Below are 25,802 nucleotides of genomic sequence, written 5' to 3' on the forward strand. Positions count from 1 at the left end.
TCAGCACAGTGATGCGGCCGCCTCCCATCTTGTCCTTCCAGAACAGATAAAAAAAAGCGAGGATGACGGCAGCAATGCTGATGTGTGACTGCGCAGCCCTGAGCACCACCACCAGGTGAGCGCCCCAGAAAAAACAATTTCGCTCTAAACTGGGGATTGTCTGGCCTCTTTCTGCAAGGATGGAGGAAACCTTTCATTTGTGGGATTCTACGCAGACGCGCGTTTCCTTCTGGTGTAGCAGGAAGAAGGTTGGAACAGTCTGCATCGTGAAGCCAGTGAATAATATTGACCTGTGTGGATACGGTTTTACACAGTGCACTGTTCTTTAGAATGTATTGGATTTGCCTTTAAAGCTAAAGACTGTATGAACATTTTTTTGAATAGTTATTATTCCACAGTAAAAGGATTGCTGTGTGACCTTGAGATGCTGCTGGTGCTCCGAACGGCAACAAATCCCACTTGAGGGAAGCACCAGGCAACAGCGGAGAAGGAAAAACCTCAAGCCGAGGGCGGGTGGTCATCTGCCTCGACCGGTTTGGGGCAGGAGGACAGGAAATGCAATGCAATGGTGGATAGAAAGAGGAAAATACTGTAAATGTACTGTACATGTATGCACGCATGTTTGTGTCCCTGCGTGGAGAAGGAGCTAGAAGAGTGGAGGGAAAAAACTCAACACACCTCAATTAGTGGTACAGTACTTAGCAAGGCTGTAAGAGAACCAGCCTGAAAGCAGTTGAAGTGGCTCAAGCAAGAAGAGACTACAGGAGATTCAAAGACATTTTTAGGCAGGAGGAGGCCGTGTAGGCTTTTATAGCCCGGCCTAGGTTTTTAGTTATTGGCAAGGCTGAGCAGCGCTCGGAGGAAAGCTCGATGCAGGCACTGAAAGCTTTTCACAATGACATGGAAAGTAGATTCTATCACACGAGTGTGTTCTAATAGGACCCACATTACTGCCATGGCAACAGGGACACCAAATATAAAGTCACGAAACAATACAAGAGGAATATAATTGAGATCAGGAGAAGGGGAAAAAAATGTTCCTGGGATGAAGTGTATCATCTGAAGTAAAAGACTAGTTTGTGGTCTACAGCGGGAGAGAGTTCTCCCCCAAAGGAGCTTATTATCCACATATAGGCACATCGCTTTCCTGCTGAATGACACAGACGACTGGGGCCAGCTGCAGCAGATCTGCTCCTCACACACATGAAGGCGGATTTTAATGCAGACATACTACACAGTGAGTTGCCATCGTGTTTGACCACGCTGCTAATCTCCCATGATGAAGTGTCAGTAGCTGTGACTGTGGGAGACGCCCGTACCAGTATGGAGCGAGGCTGTGTTAGTATATAGAGCTCAAGTCTTTAGATGCACCGACAGTTTATATTGATCTTAACCTGCTTCTTTTCCGTGTTTTATGTGTTTCTGTTGCAGCTGTTTGGAGCATGTCCGTTAAACTCCACCTCTGCAGTGTTTTCATTGTGGAGACGAAACTCTGAGCAGTCGATCCAGTTCGTTCTAAGTGGAGCCGCCTCGGCTCTGGTCGAAGACTGACTGGGTTACTGTTGCGTGCAAAAGCCCTCAGCCGCCCCCTCTGTGGCTTTTATATGTGGGTCAAGATGGGACTCGCGCAGCCATACAGGAACGTTTGAGTCTCGCGATGAGCCGTGATGACATTTTAATTTGTTGCTGGAGGAAACGATCTGTTGCTTCGCATCTGTTGCTCACCTGCACCGACTGGATCGTGACTCATGCGCTGAACCCGGCTTCGGGTTTTCTGCCTTATTTTCTACCCTATTAGGAACGAGCAGGGCTGCGGTGCATTTCCTCCCTGCCGCTTCCTACAGGCTCTGTGCAGAGCTGCCTTCTACAGAATAGATTGTAATCTCACTCTCTGAACCCAGACACAGCTGCAGCCTGGAGTCTCAACTGTTTGACTCTGACTTTAATAAATCGTTGTTTTCGAGCATCGACGGCATCGATGTGCGCAGCTGTTATTAAGTGTCACACAATAAAGCGACGCTTGCATGTTTGCGATCACAGACCGGGCTGTGACTGAGCGCATTAAACGCGTGGGTAAAGCAGTGGCCTGCGAGCGGCGGCGGCGTGTCACTGCTGGTGCTTTTGCAGCGGGGTGGTTAAACGGTGCACGATCGCCTCACAGCAAGAACGTCCTGCGTCCAAGTCTCAGAGTGCATTTTGTCTTTCCCCCTCCCCCATCTTCACGTGGATTTCTTCCAGGTGCTGGACGGACAATCTGTTCAGGATATTTCCCAGCCTTTAGCCCAGCGCACGCTGGAGCTGCTCCATGCCACCTGTGAACCCCAATAAGCAGGTGCGGAAAATGGATGAATGCAGGCTCCTGATTAAGCAGCCCCTTCAGCCAATACGGTTTAAACGTATTAGCTCATATACATCAACATCGCAGCATTACAGGTGCTTTGGCTGGTTTTCATTCGAGGCACGATTCGGACTTGGGCACAGTTGATGCACATCAAGCAGCGTCAGGGATTATGGTCACAGCTTCAGTTTCCTGCCACAGTGTGAGAATGATGAGAAGCTGGAGGAGGAGGAGAGGAAGTCACAGATCTGAAGTAGGAGAAATTAACTAGATAGAGTTAGAGTTGCAGTAAGACTGAAGTCTGGTCAAGAACAACCCATTGGGCCGTGACTGTATGGGTTTCTCCAGGATGAATACAACCTATGACAACTGCACTTTCCTGACACCCAAAACCACCTCAGGTCTTTCTGCACTGACACGACCTCTTGAGGCGGCTTCCAGCAGGGTCAGCAGGGACCTCCCACACCGCTCCTGCACTTTAACTCACCACAGCAGGGCTCGACCTGCCCCAGAGGCCAGCGTAATCACTTTATTTCTGTTGGTATGTAGTTATAAATAGCACCTAACGCGATTAATTCACCATGATCATTTTAGGATTAGATCACTTTTAAGACTTGCCTGTTTGTGATTATACCCCACACAGTCGACCCGGCCCGGGTCAGCCTGAAACACGTGTTGAAACACTTCATCCAGGAGTTTCTGTGATCCAAGATGAACTGTGATTTTTTGTCCCCAATAAAAACTCACAGTAGTGGATTTTTCTGGTGTGTGTGATGTGCGACCACAGCACTACAGGGACCGGCCATTTATTTTTTCAGGCTTTTCCATTATAATATCAATCATTCTTAGGTGAGCTAGAACCATAAATGTAAGAAACCTACACTTCTTGTGCCGCACTCGCTGCGACACAATATTCATGTTCATTGATTTGCCAATATTAACATGATGTGTGTAACAGTAAAATAAAGCTACAGTACGTAATAAAACCAGCCCAGTGATGTAAGTCTGATCAATACTGTCCAGACAGTGGGATCACACGCTGCCCTGAAAGGAAACAGCTTTAGCGGCGCTTAGCAAGAAAAACTTCCGAGCACGGTTTGCCTCTGACGCATGAAAATCATTCATGGTTTTTACAACAGACATCCAGTTCTTTTTAATCACTGAATAAATGTTGAGACATGACCCATTCGAACGAAGAGCGAGAGATTACAGTTTAACCACAGAATGGTAAATAGTGATGTTTGATTTGCGTTATAATGACAAATATACAAACAGTTTCTCTTTCATCTCGTCTGATATAAATGAGCATCACTACAGAGGTGAAATAACGAAAAATCAATAACGCTATTGTAATTCAGGGAATAGATATTATTTAGAGAAAGATATAAGTCATCAGTCCTCAGGGAACAAACACAGATGATATCATTGAGAGTCTGGTTATGTTAAGTATCAACTTCAACAACAAAAAGTACAACACTAAGTTCCTGTATTTAGAGATGTCATGTTTATAATGCTTCAATGTTTCAAAAGAAAAAAATCTTAATATTAATCTTCTCTGTAGTTGACACTATATATATTGTGTGTACTGTATATATATATATATATACATACATATAATTATATGTCTTTACCTAACTTGACCAGGCTCCACCCCTATATATATATACTGTATCAATACGTAGGGTGGATATAGTGTCATTATATACTGTATAACGACACTAAGCTGATTCTGGGATCAACAGTGCAACAGTTTCAATTTTTACAATTTATAGAGAAGTGTGAAACCTAAAATAGATTTAGTATTGTTCTACTAAAATGTCTGCAGGTGCGTGAATTCTCAGGTCTGCGATATTCAGGTACAGTCCCACACCCTCAGGCGCTGGCATGGGTTTGTGGTTTTAGCCTGGCTTTACCTCAGCTCACAGTGCTTTTATTTGGAATTAGCAGCTAAGCCTGTGTAAGAGGAGCCCACCTGCCTGCTTCCAGCAGATCACATCGTACACCTTTGCTCCGTCAACATCCACCCACCTACTGCACCGAGCCCACAACCATCCCAACACATTCTCACCCACCCACTCCACAGCTCAACACACACGGGCTTTGAATACACTTCACTCAGCAGCTACATTCCAGGTGGGTTGCCTAATTTAATTTTCTGCAGCTAGTGGCTTGGGTCCCCTTTGTCCTTGACCCCGCTGCTGCTGGACAACCCCCCCCACCCCACCCCAGTCTGTCTGGCTTACTGGGCCAGAGAGAGGCAACAACCCTCTGCTAAATGAACACAGATCACAAATATGAACATACTGTAACTGGAACAAACTACAGCCAGTGTGGTGACAGGCTGAAGGAATGGTGCTAAAGAGAATGAAGCATGACTCCAGCTGAGAGGGGGGTTGTGATGAAATGTATGAGAAATGACAAACAACAACAAAAGAACAGTGGGACGTTCACGTGCTTTCGATGTTTTTGCGCTGACAACCAGGTCAGCCGGTTCTGTTCAGGTCTGCGAGCCCTTGTTGATGTAATCACGGACATGACTAATCCTCCCACGTCCAAGCTCAAACTTCTGTATCTGACCATAAGGTTGTGGTCATGACACACAGTGAAGCGCGCGGCATTAGCTCACACGCTACAGTATATGCAAAATCCCTGTCATATCTACTGCCCACACACCAAGCTGGGCCCAGTGCACCTGTCACATGACATCTGTTCATCTGTCCTTTGTCTTCCGGCCCCCTCTCTCTCGCTCTCTCTCTCTCTCTCTCTCTCTCGCTCGCTCACTCACTCACGCTGCACGACCGGGTTTCATCTCTCTGGATATCGAAAACTACAGCTTTCATGCGTATTGTTTCGCATCACGCCGAACACGAGCCGGCCTATTAAAATGTTTGTCATGCACGCTCAGTTTGCTTTTCCCCGTGCACACGCCACTCGACATGAGTGGGGCTTTCAGTAAGCTAAATAATGCAGCACGATGTGATATGATACCGTAATTGCTCTGTTTCAACAACCTGCGTGGAGGCTTGCGAGAGCATCCAGATGTAAAACGCTGATAATTAAATCCCCGCATCAGCAGGACAGGACCCTGTGAAAACAGCGGTTGCTTTATAAGAGTCAGGGCTGAAATTGCTCTCTTGCCCTTTTCATGCAGCGTTCAGACTCGTATTAGTTTTGTTCATTAGATTCGCGGCAAAATGTAATGATTTAATACACTTTATTAAAGTTGCTGCGGCGCTTGTCTTAGCAGCTGTACACCTACGTACGAGTCTGGTCTCAACCCTGTAAAGGCTCCCAGCCTTGCAGTTGGTTTCATCAGCCATAAAAAGGTTTTTTAACACTTCGGGACGAATGGTCAGCAATATGTGCATATGTGATGCTGAAAGTGCTGCACGGACGTACGCTTGATCTGTCTGAAAGGAGGAGACACGCCAGCCTCCAGCAATAAAAGCATTTATGTGGTCAACTTTATTCCTACTGATATTGTCTTTGCATATACTGTACGGCTGCTGAATGATTTGGGCTTTGTAATGGATTATTGCAGGAATTGTATTGAAGTGAGGTCATAGATGTACTGTACTACCTATTGCTATAGTCCCTACCTGCACCCAAAGCACCCAGGTGACTGAACGTACCAACAGATTAGTCCTTCACTTAATTGCTCCACATACAGTACAACAGCAAACAGTGAAGGTCAGTTGTCTATTTGACCTCTGACCTGACAAAGACCTTAGCAAAATGCTAAACAGTCACGAGTCGGTCACGTGCAAAGCCTTCTTGAAAACACCAAACAAAATGAGATGATTCCTATGAGGGCGCCTCACCAGCACTCCCATACAGCGCAGCACGCGTGCCTCTGGTGTTTGTGTGTAGGTGAGACGGGCGCGAGCGGACGGCAGGGACGAGCAGATAGAGGTGGACAGTACAGAGGTCATTTACATGATCTGTGGAAACGCTGCCATCGCCCCGGGCTTTTACTAAGAATACCGAGCTGTGAGGAAGCCGAGTCCGCTCCCATAGCGCGTGTTCGCTCTGCCAGTTCAAGATAAACAAATGCACTTCCACGGTGCATTAACGAAAGTAGAACAGCCGCACTTGGCTTTGCTTTTCTCGTTAATTAATGTGATTCACCAACACAGTAGAAAACACATTGAGGGTTTTACTAATGGGGTATAAAGTTGATTACATTATGATTAAATTAAAAGTCACATTAAAATGCATGTTTGCAAGACTCACAGTAGAACACTTTCATGTGTTTTAAAATAATTGATGAGGATTAACGTAAAGTGCGTGAGTCCATGAATTTGTTATTGTACTAATTTGTTATTGGCTCTTTTTCTGACATTTTAACATTTTAAGTAGCCAGCAGTCTGCTGGGCAGGTCAGCAGATCCACAGAGGCATGAACTTTTCATTTATGCCAACTGTTTAGTTTTTGTTCGTGTCCAGTCCTGTCACCATCAGCACCAGATGTGGAAAATGTCCTTTTCATTTGTGAACTGAGGGAAAGATTTCTCTCCTCGAAAGCAAACTGACAATAATGAGGAAGCGTGTGATCTGTTTTTTGTCTTGTTTGAGACAAAAGCTTCAGGGTAAACCTGGATTAATGAAAAGGGGCGACATGAAATCGCACATATCTGATCTCAGACAAGCTGCCTTCTCATTTGAAATACAACGTGACGCTATCAGCAGGAGCGATGATCCACCTGAAGGCACATTTGCAGAGGTGCAGGCGTCACAGGAATTGTGATAGAGTGACGTGATGTATAGTCAGAGAAGAAAAGTCTGGAATTAGGAATCAGATTAAAGTTATGGGGCACTTCATGAATAATGCAGCCAGCGTTTATTTCCCAGGAAGCCTGAACTGTAGAGCATGGAGCGCTCTCTCTCGCTCCGTCCTCTCTCCATTTTATCCACAGCTGTAATGATGGATGACATTTTAAAGTAAACTAATTAAACCCGAAAAGGAAAATGAATTGTGACGATATTTCAAACCATCAACATCATAATGGTGCAAGTGTCAGACTATTTCTTGCCATCAAAAAATTAAAAGCATAAATCAAAGGTTATGGAGGCAAAAGAAGGAGACTTGCTTGGAAAGTTATTGTTTTAACAGGATGACAAAATCATTAGAATCTAATTTATGACCCCGGGGCCAATGACTTCTCTATGATCTAGTGTTCGCTTGTCACTGTAATATCCCTGTCATCGCTTTGGTCTCATTCGTTCTATGAGCACTGGCAGGAAACGCTCTCGTTTCAATGGCGCACTTGCTCCGAGTGGAACGAGCTGCTCGGGAGATGACCAGCGAACCTCCACCCGCTGGCGAAGCTGCTAAATTGGTGCTTGGATTCCACAGCAGCAGCCGCAAATATCACTCATCCACTGTGCGAGGAAGGAAGCCAGTAGACACACAGGGTGTAATTCTGCCTAATATCTGATTTCCGTGTAGGAAGATTGTCAATTCTGCAAGAGTAAAAATAAACTAAGCTCAGCTCAGCTCAGAACTGATGGAGCGTCACTTTTAATAGATTACTTATAAAAGTTAAATATGTTGATACTTATTTTATCCATTTGACACTTGACTTGTGCTGTGTATAATTTCTCTCACACGTCCCAGTAATATTAATAATGGCATAAAATGGGGAAAACATCAGTTCTGCACATTTACTGCAGCGCAACACATCAGACAGAGTAAAACTGTGTGAAAACCTGCTGAATCTTTTCCAGTTTAATTTGACAAAGAATGTAGTTTCATCTGAGTTAGGGTTTTAAAAACAAGAGAAAAAAAGAACTTCTTTACGATAAAAATGAACGCACATTTCACATCTGTCTTCACAAATACTGAATATTAAACTGTAATTGTTCGGCAAACGCAACTGATTACTTATTTAATTAAATAAGTGAGTATTCTAATTATTTCAGGACTGCAGATAATAATTTAATTGTTCGGCAATTGCAAAGTTTAATGTTAATCAAAACTAATTACTTAATTAAGTAAGTCACAATTCTAATTGTATTATGGATGCATTCATTCATTTAACAACTGCATGACCACCTCTATGAGAACTTGCCACTGTTTTGTAATGATGTCACATCCTCCTCTGCACTGACTGTTGCCTCACTCTCAGCCTTGAGGGCTGGTGTGTGAGCAGGATTGGTCAAAGACCTACATCAGACCCACCTGAGCTGAGGGCGACTAAGCAGCACGCACGGAAGGACAGATGAGCTAATTAACGGGGTGACAGGGCGGACCTGAACGCATCCTTTCTAGCCCTTGGATCCTGTGATCTCTGAAGTTCGTTTGCATTATTTATTTAGTGGAAACTGCAATCTGCAACACGGCTCAGACACAGCCGGGAGCAGAACGAGCCGCTGCACCTGATTTGACAGAGCCGAGACATTTCTGTGAAACTACGCACAGATGGTTTTCTTTCCCCTCTAACGTCTTTTATTCTAACTCTTCTTATTGTCACAGCCGTCATAGCACATCCTGACCTTGAATTCAGCTCTAACTTCTAACCCGGCAAGACCGTGTCATTGCACAGTGTGGCTGGGACTCTAAAATGTATTCAGCTTATCAGTTACTTACCACCTCCCAACTCCCTCTCAATAAATATGGGGTCGACTAAGTTGATATGCCTCAGAGGCGTTTTAAATATTCCCCCAAAAATATCTATTCATAAAGCGGGCAAACGTAATTGGGTGATTTATGACCTTTTCACACCACTGGAGCGATTAACTGAAGACATCATTCAGAGCTGTCAATCAAACTGATTGTTCACATGAAATGAAACACCATGCACCCAGAAAAGGGAGCCAGCTGACTAGAGAAGGATGCCTTCAAAAGCCCTTTCACTAAAGTGGCCTCTTGAGGGCTGTCAGTCATGTTGTTATTGTGTTAAGATAACGTTTCGTCTATCAGAAACCCAAACTCTGCTGACAGAAAGCGACGCAGAGTGGAAGCAGGCAGATGTGTGCACGCTCGTGCTTTTACCTCAAGGCTGACGTGGACGCTCCCTCGTCCCAGTGCCCTCTGTCCAGTCGCTACTGGTCAGAGATCTTCATCACATCTGGATGAAGCTACTGTTTACTATGGGGTTTTACTATACTATACTCAGGCATGTTTTTTACTTATCGTGATGTCATAGATTATTGAAACGGAAGCAGCAGAATTCTACATGCACTTATCTTTGAAATTTAGGAAGCAGGTTTTGAATCCCACCATGGACGTATTATGAGACCTTTTTCAAAAAATAGCATACTACTAGATACTGGATGGTTGAAGATCAGGGTTCAGCTCCCACCTTAAACATGTTACAATGCATACTTCTGTTTGACAATATACTATACAGTACTATGACAGTTTTTTCACCACATAAGGGAACATTCTATACTTATTATGATGTCGTAGATGTATAAGATGGTGACATCAAGTTCTATTTGATCATATAGCTGAAAAATTAAAGTACACCTGGTGAGCACGGATCAAGTCTCATAATGGATATGCTACAACACATTCCCTTTTTTAAACTACACACTATATACTGAGACATGTCTTTCACAGCATAATACAGTAAATTACTATCTTAGGATACCCTAGATAAGAAAAAAATGTATAGTACGTGGTCAAAAACGCACCATATTAAAGTATGTGGTCAAAAAATCTTTATAGTCCAGTATCATCAAACCAGATTTAATCATCAGGTGCAGTAATCGGTCTTTATTGGTCCTCAAAGCCACACACATCTGCGTCTCCTTCTCATAATAACACCAGGAAGAACAACTTGACATTAATTGGCTCATCACGTCGAGTGTGTTCATGCATAAGGCATGTCTTATTCTGATACTTAATAAAAAGAAGCAGCAGCTTTGGCAAAGGATGAGATTGGAGAGGATTTCATCCTGGAGGAGACTTCATGTCTGTGCGTCAACACATTTTAGTCCCGCCTACAGAGCAGCGTCATCCTAATCTCTCGTTATCTGCGAACACACAGCGGTAGGCAGAATAAGAATGTTTCTTTATTTTACTTCTCACACTGCCTTTCAAACCATGTTTATATGCGCTTCCCATGTAAAAAGTGTGTTTTTTTTTGAGTCAGGTCAAATTTCACAGATCTTCATAATATCGCTAGGGTCCAATTGGCTTATCAGGGGGCCTTTCCCCTCTCTGGTCCGCAGGGCTTGCTGGCACTCACTCTAATTACCAGAGATAATGGAGGGTGAAGCTAAATGGCACTGATGGGGTCCAGCAGAAGGTTATTAGGTGTCCTCATTAGTGCCCGGCTGAAGTGAAAGGAGTTAAGGTTTTATTCTGATCCTGATGGATGGTTTTCTAGGCGGCGGCGGCGCAGTTAGGGAGCAGGCGAACTGCATGTTGCAGTGATACGGGAGCACAATTTAGCACATGACGCGGTTCTGATTGCGTGTCAGAGCTGGGCTCCGCGTTTGCTGCCGTGGCGGCGATAAACAAAGTCAACAAGCCTAATGCGTCTGACAGCACCTGTCGTTACCAAACCTGTATCTTCATAAAGACGAAAACAGCACAACACTCATCAGAGCAATGTAGTTCTGTTTAATCGTATTACTCATAGTTGCTCAGACACGTGTATATACAAATACAGATCATTTTTTGTCAAAGTTTTTTGTTGTTTATATACTGTAAAAGAGCAGGTTGGAAAGAATCCCCCAACTGATGGCAAAGTGGGAGCAGGGGTCAAAGGTGAGGGAGGAAGGACAGCGTGGTGTGGTGTGGTGCAGGTTATACATACAAGCACAAGGAGAATAGAACAAGACAGACATGAACACGTGGCTCATCAGCACAGGGGGAGCTGATGAACACAGCCTGGGCCCCGGGAGCACAGAACCGGGATCCACTGTGGGCTTCACCCCCCACCAATACGGTTTTGGCCTCAGTGTAGGGGGTGCACTGATCCTTGAACTGTGCCCGGGGCTGACGTCTGCCGCACGGAGGAGTGAGTCTGTAGTTGTTGTTTGAAAAAAAAAAAGAAAGAGAGAGAAGTGAAGGGCCCTGCTGTAGTTGCTTCGAAGCCAGCAGCCGCTCTGGGTAAAAAGCACAATGGCAGAAAGCGTCCACGCAGACGTGGCTGCCAGGACAGAGGCTGAGGGCTAAGGCATGGGAAACACTCCTTGTTGCCAAAGAGGGTTGCCGCTTCCCATTCACTGCAGCAGCAGCAAATGAGACATGTACACACACAAACTCAAAAGGTCTCACACTTTTTTTTGCACACTCAAAAACGACCACACAATGATGTATAGGCTCCCAAAGGCCTCCGCTTGGGAGAAAGGAAAGAGAATGAATAGTCAGAGGAGACAGTCTGCAGCTACACGGGATGAATTCAGTTGATGGATACAGAGTCGATCTTAGGAGAGAAAACTAAAAACTGCTTTTGTACTACAACATGACCGTCCTCCACTGTAACTTCACAATGGCTTGTGCTATGCACAATTCTCTGTAACTACACAGTTTTAATGACATCAATCAAATGGGGGATGCAAAAACACACATGGAAGTGATCAGAAAATCTAATACGTCATAAAAGGAAAAACAAAATAAGAGCAAAAGGAAAAGTCTTTTTAAAACCTTTTTGATTTTTTTTTAAACATGTCATCAAGTTCATGCGCATGCCACATAATGAAACTGGCAAGATCCTTCTATTGAAAAGCCAACAGTTCACCCACGGCAGGTCTTCGGGCCGACCAACATGCTTTAGTTCACTGAAGGCAACAGAGTGGAAGCGTGTCCCGGACGTGTGATTCCGAGGCAGGATCCGTGTGTGACGGGAGGATGGAGGTCGGTGACTGGTTCTGAAATATGCAACACGCGAGCCGCTCGCGGGCCAAAGTCCAGCCCGTGTGTACGGCGCCCGCAGGTTCCCCCTTCCTGTTAGCTCAGAGTTTCATTAGGCTGAGGATCAAAGCACGCGACGCATTTGTCTGAGGACAGTACACACTCCGCAAAACCCAGAGATAATACCGCGTTCATTTTTTAGAAAAGACATAAGAACCAAATTAATACTTTAATATCAAACACTATTTACATCAAGAAGTTCTCCTAATAATAATAATAGTCGTAATCATCATCATAACAATAATAATAATTATACAGTTTTAACAATTGTGTATCTCTTTTTTTTCTTTTGTCCTCCAGAAAGGTACAAAACAGACACTATCCTAACACTAAATGTTTTATGGTTGACTACCTCAGGATACACAGTATCCAGTTTATAAGTTGATCCTCATTTCCCAGGTTAAGGTGTGTACAGAATAAACCATGGTAATAATAGCAATAATGACAAATAGTAGTATTGGTAATTATAGGAGTACGATTGAAGCTGTTTCTGGTCGAGGGTTGATCTGCTGACAAGCGTCCGTTCTGAGTGTTCCCTGTGGTGCTCTGCTGAAAATTAGTACTTCATTAAATGGCCTTGTCTCCTGTTAACCCACCCCCCCATAGCTTAGCTGCTATTCTGCTGTAATAGCATTGTTACCATAGCGCGAAAAAAAAAAAGGCAACGGCAGTTTTTCCTCCGGAGAAAAAAAAAACAAATAAGACGAAGCCACAAAAATGAAGACGAAGCAAAACAGTGCGGGCCTTTGGAGACTGGTACAGAACAATGTGTCTGGGCTGTGTATGGGGTGTTTTTCCAGTAGTGTTGCATGGATTTTGTTTTGTTAGGCACTCTAGTCACTCTGCCTTCAGCTCCTGCTCACGTCCTTCTCTGTTTGCCACCTCTCCGTTTCCCTGCCGTCTCCTTCGCTCACTACTTCTTTCCAGCTGCAAGGTCAATGGCGCTTGGTGGAAATCTACACCCACCTCCCGAGACCCCCCAAGCCTTCCGCCATCTATATTTAATGCCAGAAATAGCTCCTCCTGCCTCGACATGGGGTCCTCATGCCTGTCAGTTTGAACCTCATTAAAGAGTCACTTAGCTGCGACCAGGAGCACCAGGTGGACGCGCGGCTGCTCACCCATTTCCTGTGCCCAAAACCTGGCTCTGACCGGAAGTGGGCTTCAGCAGAGCTTGTTTCTGTACAAGCACGAAGCAGGCCTGTAATCAACTACTGCTAAACACCTGCACTAAAGCGAATGTGAGGACAAACTAACTAACGCCATGCTTTCATGAAAGAAATGAAGAGTTGTACTACACAAGAATGTGAAAAAAACCTATGGCAAGTACTTGATCTTATTAAGTGGATCTCAGTGCAAAACAAAGTGTTTACAGTGTCTGAAGTGTGAATGAGAATGTGTGGCGACAGAAAATGATGGGTTGGAAAAATCTACAGAGCCCAATTTAGTGGTACATTTTAAAAACAATATCTTTAACAATAAATGGTGAGGAGAAACAAGCTGTGGATGCAAATGTTCATGCGTTATTGACTAATACTCAAACAGAACGGAGACGACAATCTCTGCCCAGCTCGGTAAACGCCGCATGAAATGACACACACTGTTGGCGTGAAATTGTGCGATCAACTCTCCAAAGCCACTCGTCCTCAATCTGAACAGCAGTCCCCGAAGCGTCTGCTGCGAAACCTTCAGCCGAGTCACAGTGAACTAAATGCTCTGAAAGCGGACGTTGGTCGTCTGCACAAAGGAGGGGAATGGGGAGCGCGGCCCCTTGGATTCATCGATTCCACAGCTCTAGCGCTGCACGGACACCCAGGCGCCCTCTTTGAGCGAGCGCTGGGTAAAGTGCATGCTGTGTAGGGGTCTCTCGGTTCAACTCCGGGCACAAACACACGCTTCCGATCCAAATGTTACCTGAAAGGTTTGTTGAGAGGTCTCGGGACAACTATCTATTTGTATGTACATTCATTTCTACGACCTAGAATCTTCACCGTCCTACTGTGTAATGCTGCTACTGTGTACAACCCTACTGCTATCGGCTGTTAGAGAGTGTGTGTACTGTATAGTCTACATGAGTGTGTGTGTGTGTGTGTGTGTGTGTGTGTGTGTGTGTGTGTGTGTGTGTGTGTGTGTGTGTGTGTGTGTGTGTGTGTGTGTGTGTGTGTGTGTGTGTGTGTGTGTGTGACTGTGGGTAAATGTCAGTGCTGCGATGACACATGCGTCATAAAGGGATGTGAAAAGTCGCGGGGAAATAAGAATCACTAAGTGTCAGAAACCGAGATTTGGCATCTTAGTTGAAGGTTTAAGAGGGGGAAAATGTCTCTCCCACTTCCAACATCAACATTTTTTTTCACTCACAGACGGAGAAAGACCACTTAAATATTTGTGAAAAAAATCGAGGGTTCCTTGAGAAGCCTGTTCTGATGCCCCCAATCAAGCAAATGCGCTGCACTCCCAAATCCCGCCGCATCCTGCAGCGTCAGGCAGATTCAGGCCACTCTAGGTGTAGATGCCCTCCGGGACAGAGGGAGGCGCTATAAAGTGAAGAGTGCTGCTAGGCAAATGAGCAACAGAGCCACGAGGGGACTCGTCTTCTGCAGGTGCGACGCAGCGTTCGTCTCGCTTCGGGAAGGCTCAGCTGTTTCATGGCTGGTATCGTCTGAGGGGCAGAAAAAGAAACAAGGTGATTTGTTGTCGATGCTACAGAACACTTCGGTTCAACAGAGCATCACGGGCAAATTGCAACCTTATGCTGTGAATTTAATCAGAGAATCTAGACTGTTTGGGCTTGTGCTGCAATAGGGTCTGGGTTGCCACATGAACTTCAGTTGCTATTTAATGCTTTTACTCTCGTCTTGAGGAACATTTTGAATTCATCTCCCAGGTGAGGTGACCCCTGTTTCTATCCGGCAGTGGCATCGGTATCTAAGAGCAGCCATGTGCCTGCTGCACCATGGGAAAGTAGCTGAACCATGCACAGCAAAGGACAGATAGAACGAACAGAGGAGTGGATAGTTACATAACAGTGTGTGTGTGTGTGTGTGTGTGTGTGTGTGTGTGTGTGTGTGTGTGTGTGTGTGTGTGTGTGTGTGTGTGTGTGTGTGTGTGTGTGTACTTCAAAATGAGAACCAAAAACATGTTTTCCTAACAAAATGAGGGTGTTTTGACAAAATGAGGACATTTTGGCCAGTCCTCACCATTTTGAGGGTTAAGATGTGATTTTAGGGCTGAGGTTAGAATTGAGTTTTGAGTTTTTTTGAGTTCGGATTAGAGCAAAGGTTAGACGTCTGCCTTCAGTTGTGATGGTCGGGTCTAGGGGTAAGGGACTAGGGAAGGCATTATGTCAATGGAGGTTCTCACTTTGACGTAAGTACAAGGATGTGAGTGAGTGTGTGAGTGTGTGTCTCAACAAGGCAACAGCAGATGATGGATGAATGCTTTAATTTCCCTCCTTTGGAGAGCGCTGGGTGCTGACGAGCCAATAGAATCATGCAAGGTGAGAGGCTGCCATCGAGGAAGCAGGCAGGACAGCGAGGCAGAAGGAGGAGGCAGACGGGGAACACAAATGTCTTAGGATCTGGCCTTGATACGTCTGGTGAGCGCGTCCCACTTAGACGCTAAGCCCATTGTCACGATGACAAGGGGAAGGTTTTCAGAGAAGACTGTGCGTCTGCATGTCACTGTTCAGATCATGTGTTGTGAAGCGTTGCAGCTTGGACATGGAGATATTAGAAAAACTTCTGACTGAAGAAACAATTATTTGCTGTGTTTATGTATATATATATATATATATATATATATATATATACTGTATTAATGCATGGAATATAAATGAATGTGAAATGGAAGGCCACTGCATAACTCCATAGAGACAAATGACAGCAACACATACACTGAGATGTGACGATACACTGAAGGACAGATCCTTGTTCAGGCAAACATGAAAGGAAAAAGGAAAAGCACATGTACAGATGTATGGAGAATCAAAAAAGCAGGAAGCCATACTAACCTCGTGGTTCTAACGTATTGTCTACTTTGTCGTTTACATCAAAAACGCGGTCATGTACGCCTATAGTTTTCACACAGCTGTCTATAACAGAACATAGGGAGAATGAGAAATCATTAGAGGTATACAGTACGCCGAATAGGTTAGTGACATTTGAAGGCCTGAAATCAAACATCCCAAGCAACCAAGCTCATGGCAACATTCAGAGGAGTAAAGTGACCGGTGATTGGCCAGTCAGGCATCTGCAGTCAATCGGCTGATGTCTGTGCTCATGGCAGCCAATGAATAGGAAAATGTATGCAGGACACATCTGCAGCCTACACTGTGAGCGTTTCACACATAAGAGAGAGAGAGGGAGAGAGAGAGAAATAACAACACACAACATATTGGCTCTGCATATGAGCTATGGGCCTCCCAGCGCTCTAAAAATGCTGCGCAGCTATTAAAAAACCTTCGCTGGTCAACCGCTAGCAGTGACCTGGAATCCATGAGATGAGCTAGCGTCCTTCTTTATGATTTCACAAAGAAAAACATTTTCTTAGCGAGTAAAGCCGCTCTTTGACAAATGAAAAGGGCATGTTGGACAGCGGGTAAATTGAAAAGACAGCGCAGTAACCAGAGGAGCAGCCATAAGTTGTTTTGATTTTCAATCCAAATGTGTACTTCAAGCAGCTCCATTACAAAGCCTCGACTCGCATGCAAACACTTACTTGATGGTCGGACGAAAACTTTGAGCTTTAGGCATGTTTTCCTCCCGTTCTCAGCCGTGGACGCTGAAAAAAAAGAAAAAGGCAAGAGACGCAGGAACGACAGCGTTAATGCAACACAACATAGTAAAACACGTGCTAAAGAACCAAAAAGTACTTTATACAGGCATCACTTCACATGAAGGCCCATATTAGGCCCATTTACACACGTTTCTCCTGAGAAACTAGCATTTGAAAGAACGGGAGAAGCCCAAGAGCCAGAATCAGTGGAGTCGTGCCGCATCGCGTGACGGCCGAGAGCGGGGCGCTGCGTGTATTCATCACGGCGGGCGGGAGAGCGCGGCGAGGCCAGAGGAAGATGGCCGCCTTGTGTCAGGACCTCGTATCAAATAGAGAATAGTGTAGGGCCTTTCCCACTCAGTTGACATATTAATGCCATTTACTGGTAATAGTTTTCATCTCCGGCTCCTCAGGGGCCGCGTCGTCTCCGGCGCCGTCCTTCCAGTTCTTTTTTACGTCGTCTTCATCGCATCACAGCTGATGCAATGAAGCCAAGCATTTCCAACGGCTACCATTTGAGATCTGTCAGGTCCTCACGAGTGAACCTTCACCTCAGCCCTCCCGTTCCCCACAACCCCCCAGCGGCGTCACCCATGCTAACGCTACTAGCTGCTTGTGTTGCTCTTCTTCTTTTATTAATGTCCCGGCGTCTATTTCAGGTTGAGGCGGTGGAAAACAGAGCTGGCTGCCTCTGTAGCCAGGGGGATGAGCTCATTAGGAGAATTATTGACTAATAACTATGGAAAAAGGGTCAGGAGAGATGGCGATCTAATCCTTTCTTGCATTTCGCATGCTTTTCTGTTTCTAATTCCGCCGCTGCTCCAGCTGCCAGCGTCTTATCAAATGCATCCTGCATACAGTACGCTCGCTTCTTATTTTGCTAATCCTGTTCCCGGGCTCATCGCGCTCTCCCGTCTGAACCACCTCTCGACCTCGACGGTGCCGTTTGTAACGTCATCAGCTGTTCTCCATTCGTTAGTCATGTGTCAGTGTGAGCGAAAAGTGAATGGAGACCAGATGTTCCATTTTTCAAATTCAATAGATGAATGTGTGCGTGGTGGGGGGGTTATTTTGGTGTGGAGGCCGCTGCTAATGAACCTTCACACTCACACACACACACACACACACACACACACACACACACACACACACACACACACACACACACACACACACACACTGTTCCCTGGATGTCCGTTCCTCATTCTTGTTGTGGGCATCGCTGAGTCACAGCCATCGACACCAGCCACTTAGAGCAGGCAGCCGATCATGAGAGAAGTAAGTCTCTGATGAGAATGGGAAGGAGCCCGTGGGCGTCTCGATCATGATGGCGGCTCATAAAGCTCTCGTGGCGTTTATGCACTGACTACCTTGTGCAGTATGTGCTGTGTTTAGTTAGGCCTGTTCTCATTTCGGAGTAGAAAACATGCTCTTGTGGTTTCAGGGCGAGCGAAAGTGAACGGGTTCAGCTGATCCTGGACGTGGGAGCCGGTGACCGAGATGTGTTGCTGTACATTCTTTACTACAAAGGAAAGATTAGTCTTCGGCTCCACATTCCTTTCTGGCTGGCAGCTCGTCATTCTGGGTGTTTGATGAGGATCCCTCCGCCCTAGCTCACACCGTCCACGCCGCTGCCTGTTTGCTTTGGATTAACAGGCTGCAGAGGGCCGAGTTATTGTTATTAGAGGCCGTAACATCAACACCTGCTATTCTGGTTCCCATCAGGCCACGGCGCCAACCATCAATCCGTCCTGCCCGAGCAGGTGGAGGCTTTGAAGGGCAGAGGCCCTGAAACGTTGGGCCACGGATGATGGAGGGGGGGTGGAGCCAGGTGATGGCCTCGGTCAGGTCGGGTTTCTTCCCCGAGCCTTGTCCCCCGGCTGGTAATGGCCGGTCCCCTTAGTACACTGCATTATGCATCAGCATTAACGTAAATGGAATGAGGCCGAATCCAATTACAGAAGAACAAACAGGTGGGCTCAGCGCAGCTTAGGCACAGTATTGTTTCAATCACAGCCCGGCCCGAGCTTTATTGCAACTGTAATGTTATCTGGAAAACACATTTCCGTTGGCTTTCAATGGACGTTGGAGGCATAAGGACATAAAGACGTGTCTGGTGTGACAGGAGGAAGCTAAAAGCAAAGTTTGCGTTGGCCGCATACAGTAGATATTATCATGGCAGGATATTGATTTCCGACCCATCACGCAGGAAGCGGAATAACTCAGCTGTGAAGGGATAATGCAGAGTGAGTCGCTCTAACTGCTACAGGAGTCTCGGTTTTTCTTTTCGACTTCAAGTCCAAGGTTTGGACATTTGGCAGCGTCTGCACAACCACACGGCTTAATGTAATATCGCCGACTGGGAAACAGTATGTCACAGATGGCTTTATAATTTAATCGCGGAATGGAAGTTGCGAGGTTTTTCCCGTTGGTAGCGATCCGCTGCTGCGACGTGGAGCCATCCGCCGAGATCACTTCTCCACTAACCCAAACGCACTGTGACAGCGAACTGTCAGACTTTATTCTTTATTAAACTGTATTTCTCTGAAAACCTTCCCTTCAGTCTCCCCACTATGTAGAAATGCGCCATTAATGGGCTCATATTGCCTCTGGTCTGCATTAGGTTTCCAGCTGGCTTTGATGCTGCTGCTCTAATGCGTTGATCCCATCTCATTTATTTGGATGGGACGGGTTGAGCAGAATGTCTTGTAGCCACCAGCTCCACCACTGAGCACTGTTAGCAAGCTAACACTTGAAACCAGCCCGCTGGCCTTCAACACTCACAAGTATAAAACTGAGTTCGCATGAATGAGACACTGCTTTTAAAAGTCTTACAATACAAAAATGCACAAACTCCTGCTTGTGTTTTTTTGAACTTGTGACCTCCATTATGGTTTTAGTGCATGTGCGTTGTTTACACATCTGGATCCAGAGGTTTACATAGTCCAAGACCAGGAACAAGCAGGCACACATTATATACATTACATATTATAGGATCTAGGCTCTTCCTGGACCTTTGTCCTGTCTCTACACAGATTTCCATCTAGTTAATTAGACATTTTGCAGCCAGAAGCCATTTCCTCCGCTCCACAGACAGAGCTGCTACAACTCAATAACTCTGTGTTTAGAGTGCAGCAAAAGCCAAAGGAACATAATATTGAACTGAACCTAGAGAAGACAAAATTGAATTTTAGACACTGGAGTGAGATCCAGATGGAGAGCGAATATTTACACGACCCCTCGAATAGGTAATATCAACTACTGCGCCATGCAGGATAATGCGTTTAATGCCTATGATAACACACACACAGCATGAACCCTCAGACAATAACGCGTGCACTGTGTGCACCAGCTGACGCGTTCTACTGAGGCAACGTAAAAACAGGAAAAGGTCCACGTTACAGAGCAGCACATGGAGGATGCGCATGTGTTCGCCGGCCCACACAAAGTGTGTGTGAGGGAGAGGCCCATTAACCAGATGCTGCTATAGCAAACGCACAACGGGGGGGATGACGGAGCTGCAAGGAGCGGTGGAGGAGGAGACAGCCCTCTGCTCCTCTCTGGTATCTGTCCACCTCAGCCACAGGCCAACATCATTTTATCCTCATGCCGTGTGTGTGAAGGCGACGAGGTCACGCTCATGACGAAAGGGGTTGAGAGGAACAATAAGTTAAAGGGGGCAGTGAGGTGAAATCAATACAAGCTTATTATACGTTGTAATCCTTTGCTCATACTGTTCATCAGTGCAATAACGTGGGGCTACAGTTATTACCCTTTGCTATGATGTCAATATATATCATGAGTCACGTTTCCATAGAAAACACATATTTCCACCCGGCCAATCAGCTTGTTGGCTTGTAAATTAACAGCGAGAACTCACCAGTGGCATCAAAATGTTCATTTTTTCCTACTCAAATCACAATAAACTTGGTGATCAACTCATCTAAAAAGCATTTCCTTATTTATGTGCAGCTCCAGACGAGACAACTGTGTATGTGTGTGTGTGTATGTATATGTGTGTGTGAATGTGAAGAATGTAAAAGGACAAATAAATGAGCATTAACCAATTAAACTTAATGACTAATGCACTGGGTTAATAATATATGTGCTAATGGTTTAGTGGCCAAGGATAAAATGCCTCCTCTGTATTAGCGTGAATCATAGTCAGCTCCTGGAGACAGCTGTTAGAAAAATGAATCATTAGAGGCCAAGATGAATCTTGTGCCTTTTACGCCACAAATCTCCCTGTGCTACTTTGGATTTTCGCAGCCTTTTGTAGACAAAGTGTCGACTGCTTTATTGGTCCAACCCAAATAAAAACCTTTCTACAGTATCTCGCCGTCCTCGCTCTGGGCTGTCAACAGGCGAGCCAGGACTTGGCCAATAAAGGGACCGCGATCTAAGCCTGGCCAAAAGGTCCAGCCGATCGGTGGACTCGGATTTTATTTTGGAAAAGCTCACCATGGATCATATTGGCATTTTTAACGTTTTGCCATTCATAAATTCATTTTTTATGGTTCCCCATCTTCATAAAATGCCTGTTTGGCAAGTATTTAGAGGGATCTGGAGATGCAGGGAGGGTTTGTTAGGAAGTCCTGTCCTGGAGTCCAAAAACGAGATGAAGACGGGAGACGGGGAGTGATGTCGTAACCAGGGGAGGTGGAGGTTCAGGAATGTCGATTCATCCATCAGGATTATGATAATACATTCCAGACAGCCCGCATCTGTGCAACTTTCCTGTGCGTCTATTCACGCTGGTGTTGGAACATTGTCCATTAGCGCGTGTTTATCCGTGTGCAGCTTCCCGTCGCACGGCTCCGCGCTGAGCGATCACTTCTGAATGCTGATGACAGGGTTGATTCTTCATATGAATGGATGAAAGGGAGTGAGTTACGGCGGTGTCCATGTATGTACCACAAATGGAGCAGCACTGGCCCTTTGTCATTATTAGCAGCTCCTCCGTGGCTCCAGCGAAATACACACTGCACACGCCGTCCCCTGCCTCTATTTCATTGGTCCATTAATGCTATTTTGTGCTGCTGCTCGCTCCACTATCTCTACTCCTCTCTCGCTCTTGAGAGCGGATTGAAGAGGCATGGTGCATCATGGGATTTATAATCAATCACAGGACAGCTACAGCCCATGTTTGGAGAATGAGTGCGAGCTAAGTCTCCAGTAACATTCAATAAGACCTCAGAAGCCTTGTGTTAGTCGACGTTTAAGCTCCGTCTTAGGCTTGTGTTGCATTTTCCTTTTGACCTACAGGTAAATAGGCATGTTTTTGGCCATTTATCCAGGATTTCAGGCGAAGAAGTTCTTAAGGTCTGTCTTACTGTCGAGTATCTGTCTTTTCATTGCTGTGTCAACTCAAAAACACCTGTAAAATAACTTCAAACACAATTGGGATCCGACGGGTCTGTTTTCTGTGAGGAGCGGTCCCGGTCCACGTCAGTGAGCGAGTCAGACGGTGAGAAACCCACATCTTTCCTCCTCCCCCTGCGAGCGGCCGCACGATCACGAGTGGTTTCGCACTGGCCACAAAGCTTAAAGCGCCGTAGCTGTGCTCGCTCATCTCTGCGCGCTGCCACTGATATTGGATTTCTGCCCTTTTGAGATTAAAATCACTCAAATACGAGATTGCGGATTGTGTCCGTATAGGAAACTTGCTGGCGTCAGCGTTCTGCGTGATGGATCGCATCTAACCCACGGATGCACCGCGAACTCTGACCTCAGAGACGCCCCCACTGCATTTTTATGTGTTTGTCCTAGCGACGGACACCTTCAGACTCTGCATCTCCTGGTTTCGGTTCCGTGTGCTCGTCTGTTCTCTGTTCCTCTGTCGTACGTTGACCTGCAGAAAAACACAGCTGGGTGTGTTCTAAATAAAGGCCCAGGCTCCTGACTGGCTCTCGTTTTCCTCACGTCTTCAATTACCTGACTGAGGAACGGAAAAGAGGCTGACGCTAACAAAAATGAAGACTTATGACGACCATTTGAGCAGATTCCCTCCATCCTGCCGCCGTGATTAAGCTGTTTCTGTCGAGGCACATGACAGCAGAACCTTGTCTCTTCTCCCTAATTATATCAGAGATGCAACAAATCAACTCTGGACTAGTAAAACGCCATCAACGGGCATTTTCTCCACAGGAATATGATTTGGCATTTTCATGTGAAAAGAGGGATGTGAACCAATATCGTAACTGATGGGCAGATTAATATTCACATTCTGTATATGTTTTTACACAGCTCATGTATGTGGCTGCTCATTCTCATGCGCTCATGTGTGGTGACCTCTACCTCGGGTACATTTGCATGTCTTTCTAGTGCAGGTGTGCAGTGGAGACCAGAGCTGTATTTCACATTAATGCCATGTACTGTAGGGAAATAGGGACAAAGTGTGACCACCGACATTGTGCACATATGTAACAGTAAATGTCGAATGCTAAAGTAGTTGTAAGTTGTGATGTCATTTTAATAATATTAAGTAAATTAATATACTGTACAGGGTAACTCTTGTTTTAAATTAACTTTTTCTTTCTTTATTTAACTATATAAAACAATCATGAACAAGTCATAAAGTACTGTGTTATTCAATATCTAGGCATTGGGTTGAGGTTGCTTTAGTGAGGAATAAATGAACATTTAACAATTCCTTTGAAGAAAATGTGTTAAATGTGGCAGATATGTGCAATTGAGCAGGCGAGGCCACTGAGGACTCGGTCTCCTTCACATTCAAGGCTATGAATGACAATTATTACTTGCATATTTTATTTCAGCAGAGGCGAGAGGAATTAAGCCGTCGCTAAAAGCTACAGTAGAGGTCCAAGGCTGAGTCTTCCTGAAGGACAGTTTCAAGTGGGAGATTTCACGAACGCTGACACTATTTAGATTGCGCCGTTCATTCAAGTCACATCTTCGCCACCATCGAGACACTCTAAAAACTAACAACTACGCCAAATAGGCCTGGGCGCCGTTACCATTTAGCACAAGCAGGAATAAATCAGCTGAAGTGTCTTTAAAAAGATGCGACCTGAGTCTAGAGCTTAATCAATGTTTACTCATGACTGCACAGCGGTACACACTGATGAGTTCAGATCTGACAACAGAGTCTTTATTCTCATTAGCGAGAATAATGAGAGTGGATATCATAATGAGGTGGCTCGCAAGCCGCTGTCATAATGACAGTCTGAAGTTAAATATCAGCACGGCTCTTTCATAGTTCAGTAGGCAGCCACATCTCAGGAATCAACCTGGATGCATAACATTATGATTATCATTAAAAACAGCTAAGCAATGCAGTCACTCCATTAAGCGTGTGTGTGGCGCTACGAGACGCTGACAAACCGCTGGCACCAAAGCTTCTTAGATTCACTCGCAGCAACGCGGCCGCGCGAAAAGTTGTTCGGAATAATTATACGACAGCACACACACGACGCAGGAACTCACGGGCCAAATGACCACAGGTTGTTTACCTGCTCCGACCCGACCTGGTGGACGAAACGAGATTAGCGGCGATGCTCCGTTCCTGCGCCGCATTTATTCGTTCCTCGCATTCTGTTGTGCTCTTTTAAAAGATTAAGGATAATCAAGTCTGAGCGAGTGTTTTTAATTAATTTTCCACCATCTTATCTGCTGAATATTTATAATAATAGTATGTTAAGCCAAAATGTAATCCCTGAGAAAATTACAGTAATTAGGGGAAACTCTTTGGAAAAACTCCCTGTTGTGATTTCATTTTGAAGCCTGTTTACTTATTTCTGACTCAAAAAAGTAGTGTTTATCCTGGACTTAAGAATCAAATGAAAAGCTATGTCTCCACTGGTGGTTCGCTGGAAAGGACTCGTGGCGGCGATGATGCTGATGGTGACGATCGCTACGGAAACCAGTTCTTCACGGGAATTGGCAGCCGCACCCGCCTACTGTCCAGTTCATCAGCATCCGTCTCCTCTGCTTCGGGTTCAACACATCGGAGGTGGGAAATCACTTATCAGATGACTTCATGGTAGATGACTTTAATACCCACCACCGTAGTCAGGGAGGCTATACGCTGGAATCATTCAATAGCCAATGAAGCCGCGGGCCACTAAACCAATATGGCGTGCTACAGCAGAATGGATGTGGTCCATGGTAGCCTTGTCGGTCGCAGTGTAATTTAATCCCGCCCTTAGGACAAGCATCTCTCAACAGAAATGGAAAGAAATGTTGGGAATGGAGACTTGAGGGACTGGATGAATTGTATAACCCTGTGCTAACCCCCATCCATACTCACAACCTCCCCACCCCTCGCCTCATTTAGCATGGCTGTCAATGCAAATTGCCAATAAAAGCAGAGCAAATCTGGTTATTTCTTAACAGACAAATGGCCAAACACCTGCGCGTCGATCGCTCTGCAGGAGGGATCGCGGCCAAGCTTCGGAAAGTTCAGACCCGTTCGCCACGGAAACAACGGCGAGCGTCAAGCGCTTGTTTTATTTCTTCTTCTTTTTTTCAGCTCCACTTTAAAGTGTAACCGAGTAGGGAGGGAAGAGGAAAACATGTGAAATGAATAAAGGGCTGAAGTGTTGGCTGCCTGTCAAGTTAACGGCTTCATAAAAAAGGTGCCAATTTAGAAAACAGATCTGGGCGTGTGGAGCTCGCTGAGCTGCTCTCCTGATGCAACCTGCAGCCGCATTAACACCAAAGGCCAGGTTTTACATATAAACAGAGTATAGCCTGCAGAGTTTAGCGAGAGAGTGTTAACTATCAAAACCACCCCCCTCACACTGAAAGGACTCTACCTACAGAACATTAGCTCACGGCGCGCAAATCCTCCCCTATAACAGCT

General features: G+C 45.4%; 1 protein-coding gene across 2 annotated transcripts in view; it reads right to left on the reverse strand.

The window, feature by feature from the left end:
- Positions 1 to 10,889: 10,889 nt before the first annotated feature.
- The window catches only part of efna5b (ephrin-A5b), a 71,758-nt gene continuing 56,845 nt past the window's right edge, over positions 10,890 to 25,802 (reverse strand). The window contains exons 3-5 of one of the 2 annotated variants that reach the window (XM_029161040.3): positions 16,922 to 16,984; positions 16,215 to 16,295; positions 10,890 to 14,864 (exon numbers count right to left, since the gene is read on the reverse strand). In XM_029161040.3, coding sequence (XP_029016873.1) covers positions 14,740 to 14,864; positions 16,215 to 16,295; positions 16,922 to 16,984 — 269 coding nt within the window. In that variant the 3' untranslated portion in view covers positions 10,890 to 14,739. The remainder of the gene's footprint in view (positions 14,865 to 16,214; positions 16,296 to 16,921; positions 16,985 to 25,802) is intronic. The other variant, XM_029161041.3, reaches the window with a different exon arrangement.

The sequence above is a fragment of the Betta splendens genome, chromosome 9 (genome assembly GCF_900634795.4).
Source record: "Betta splendens chromosome 9, fBetSpl5.4, whole genome shotgun sequence".
NCBI classification, from domain to species: domain Eukaryota; kingdom Metazoa; phylum Chordata; class Actinopteri; order Anabantiformes; family Osphronemidae; genus Betta; species Betta splendens.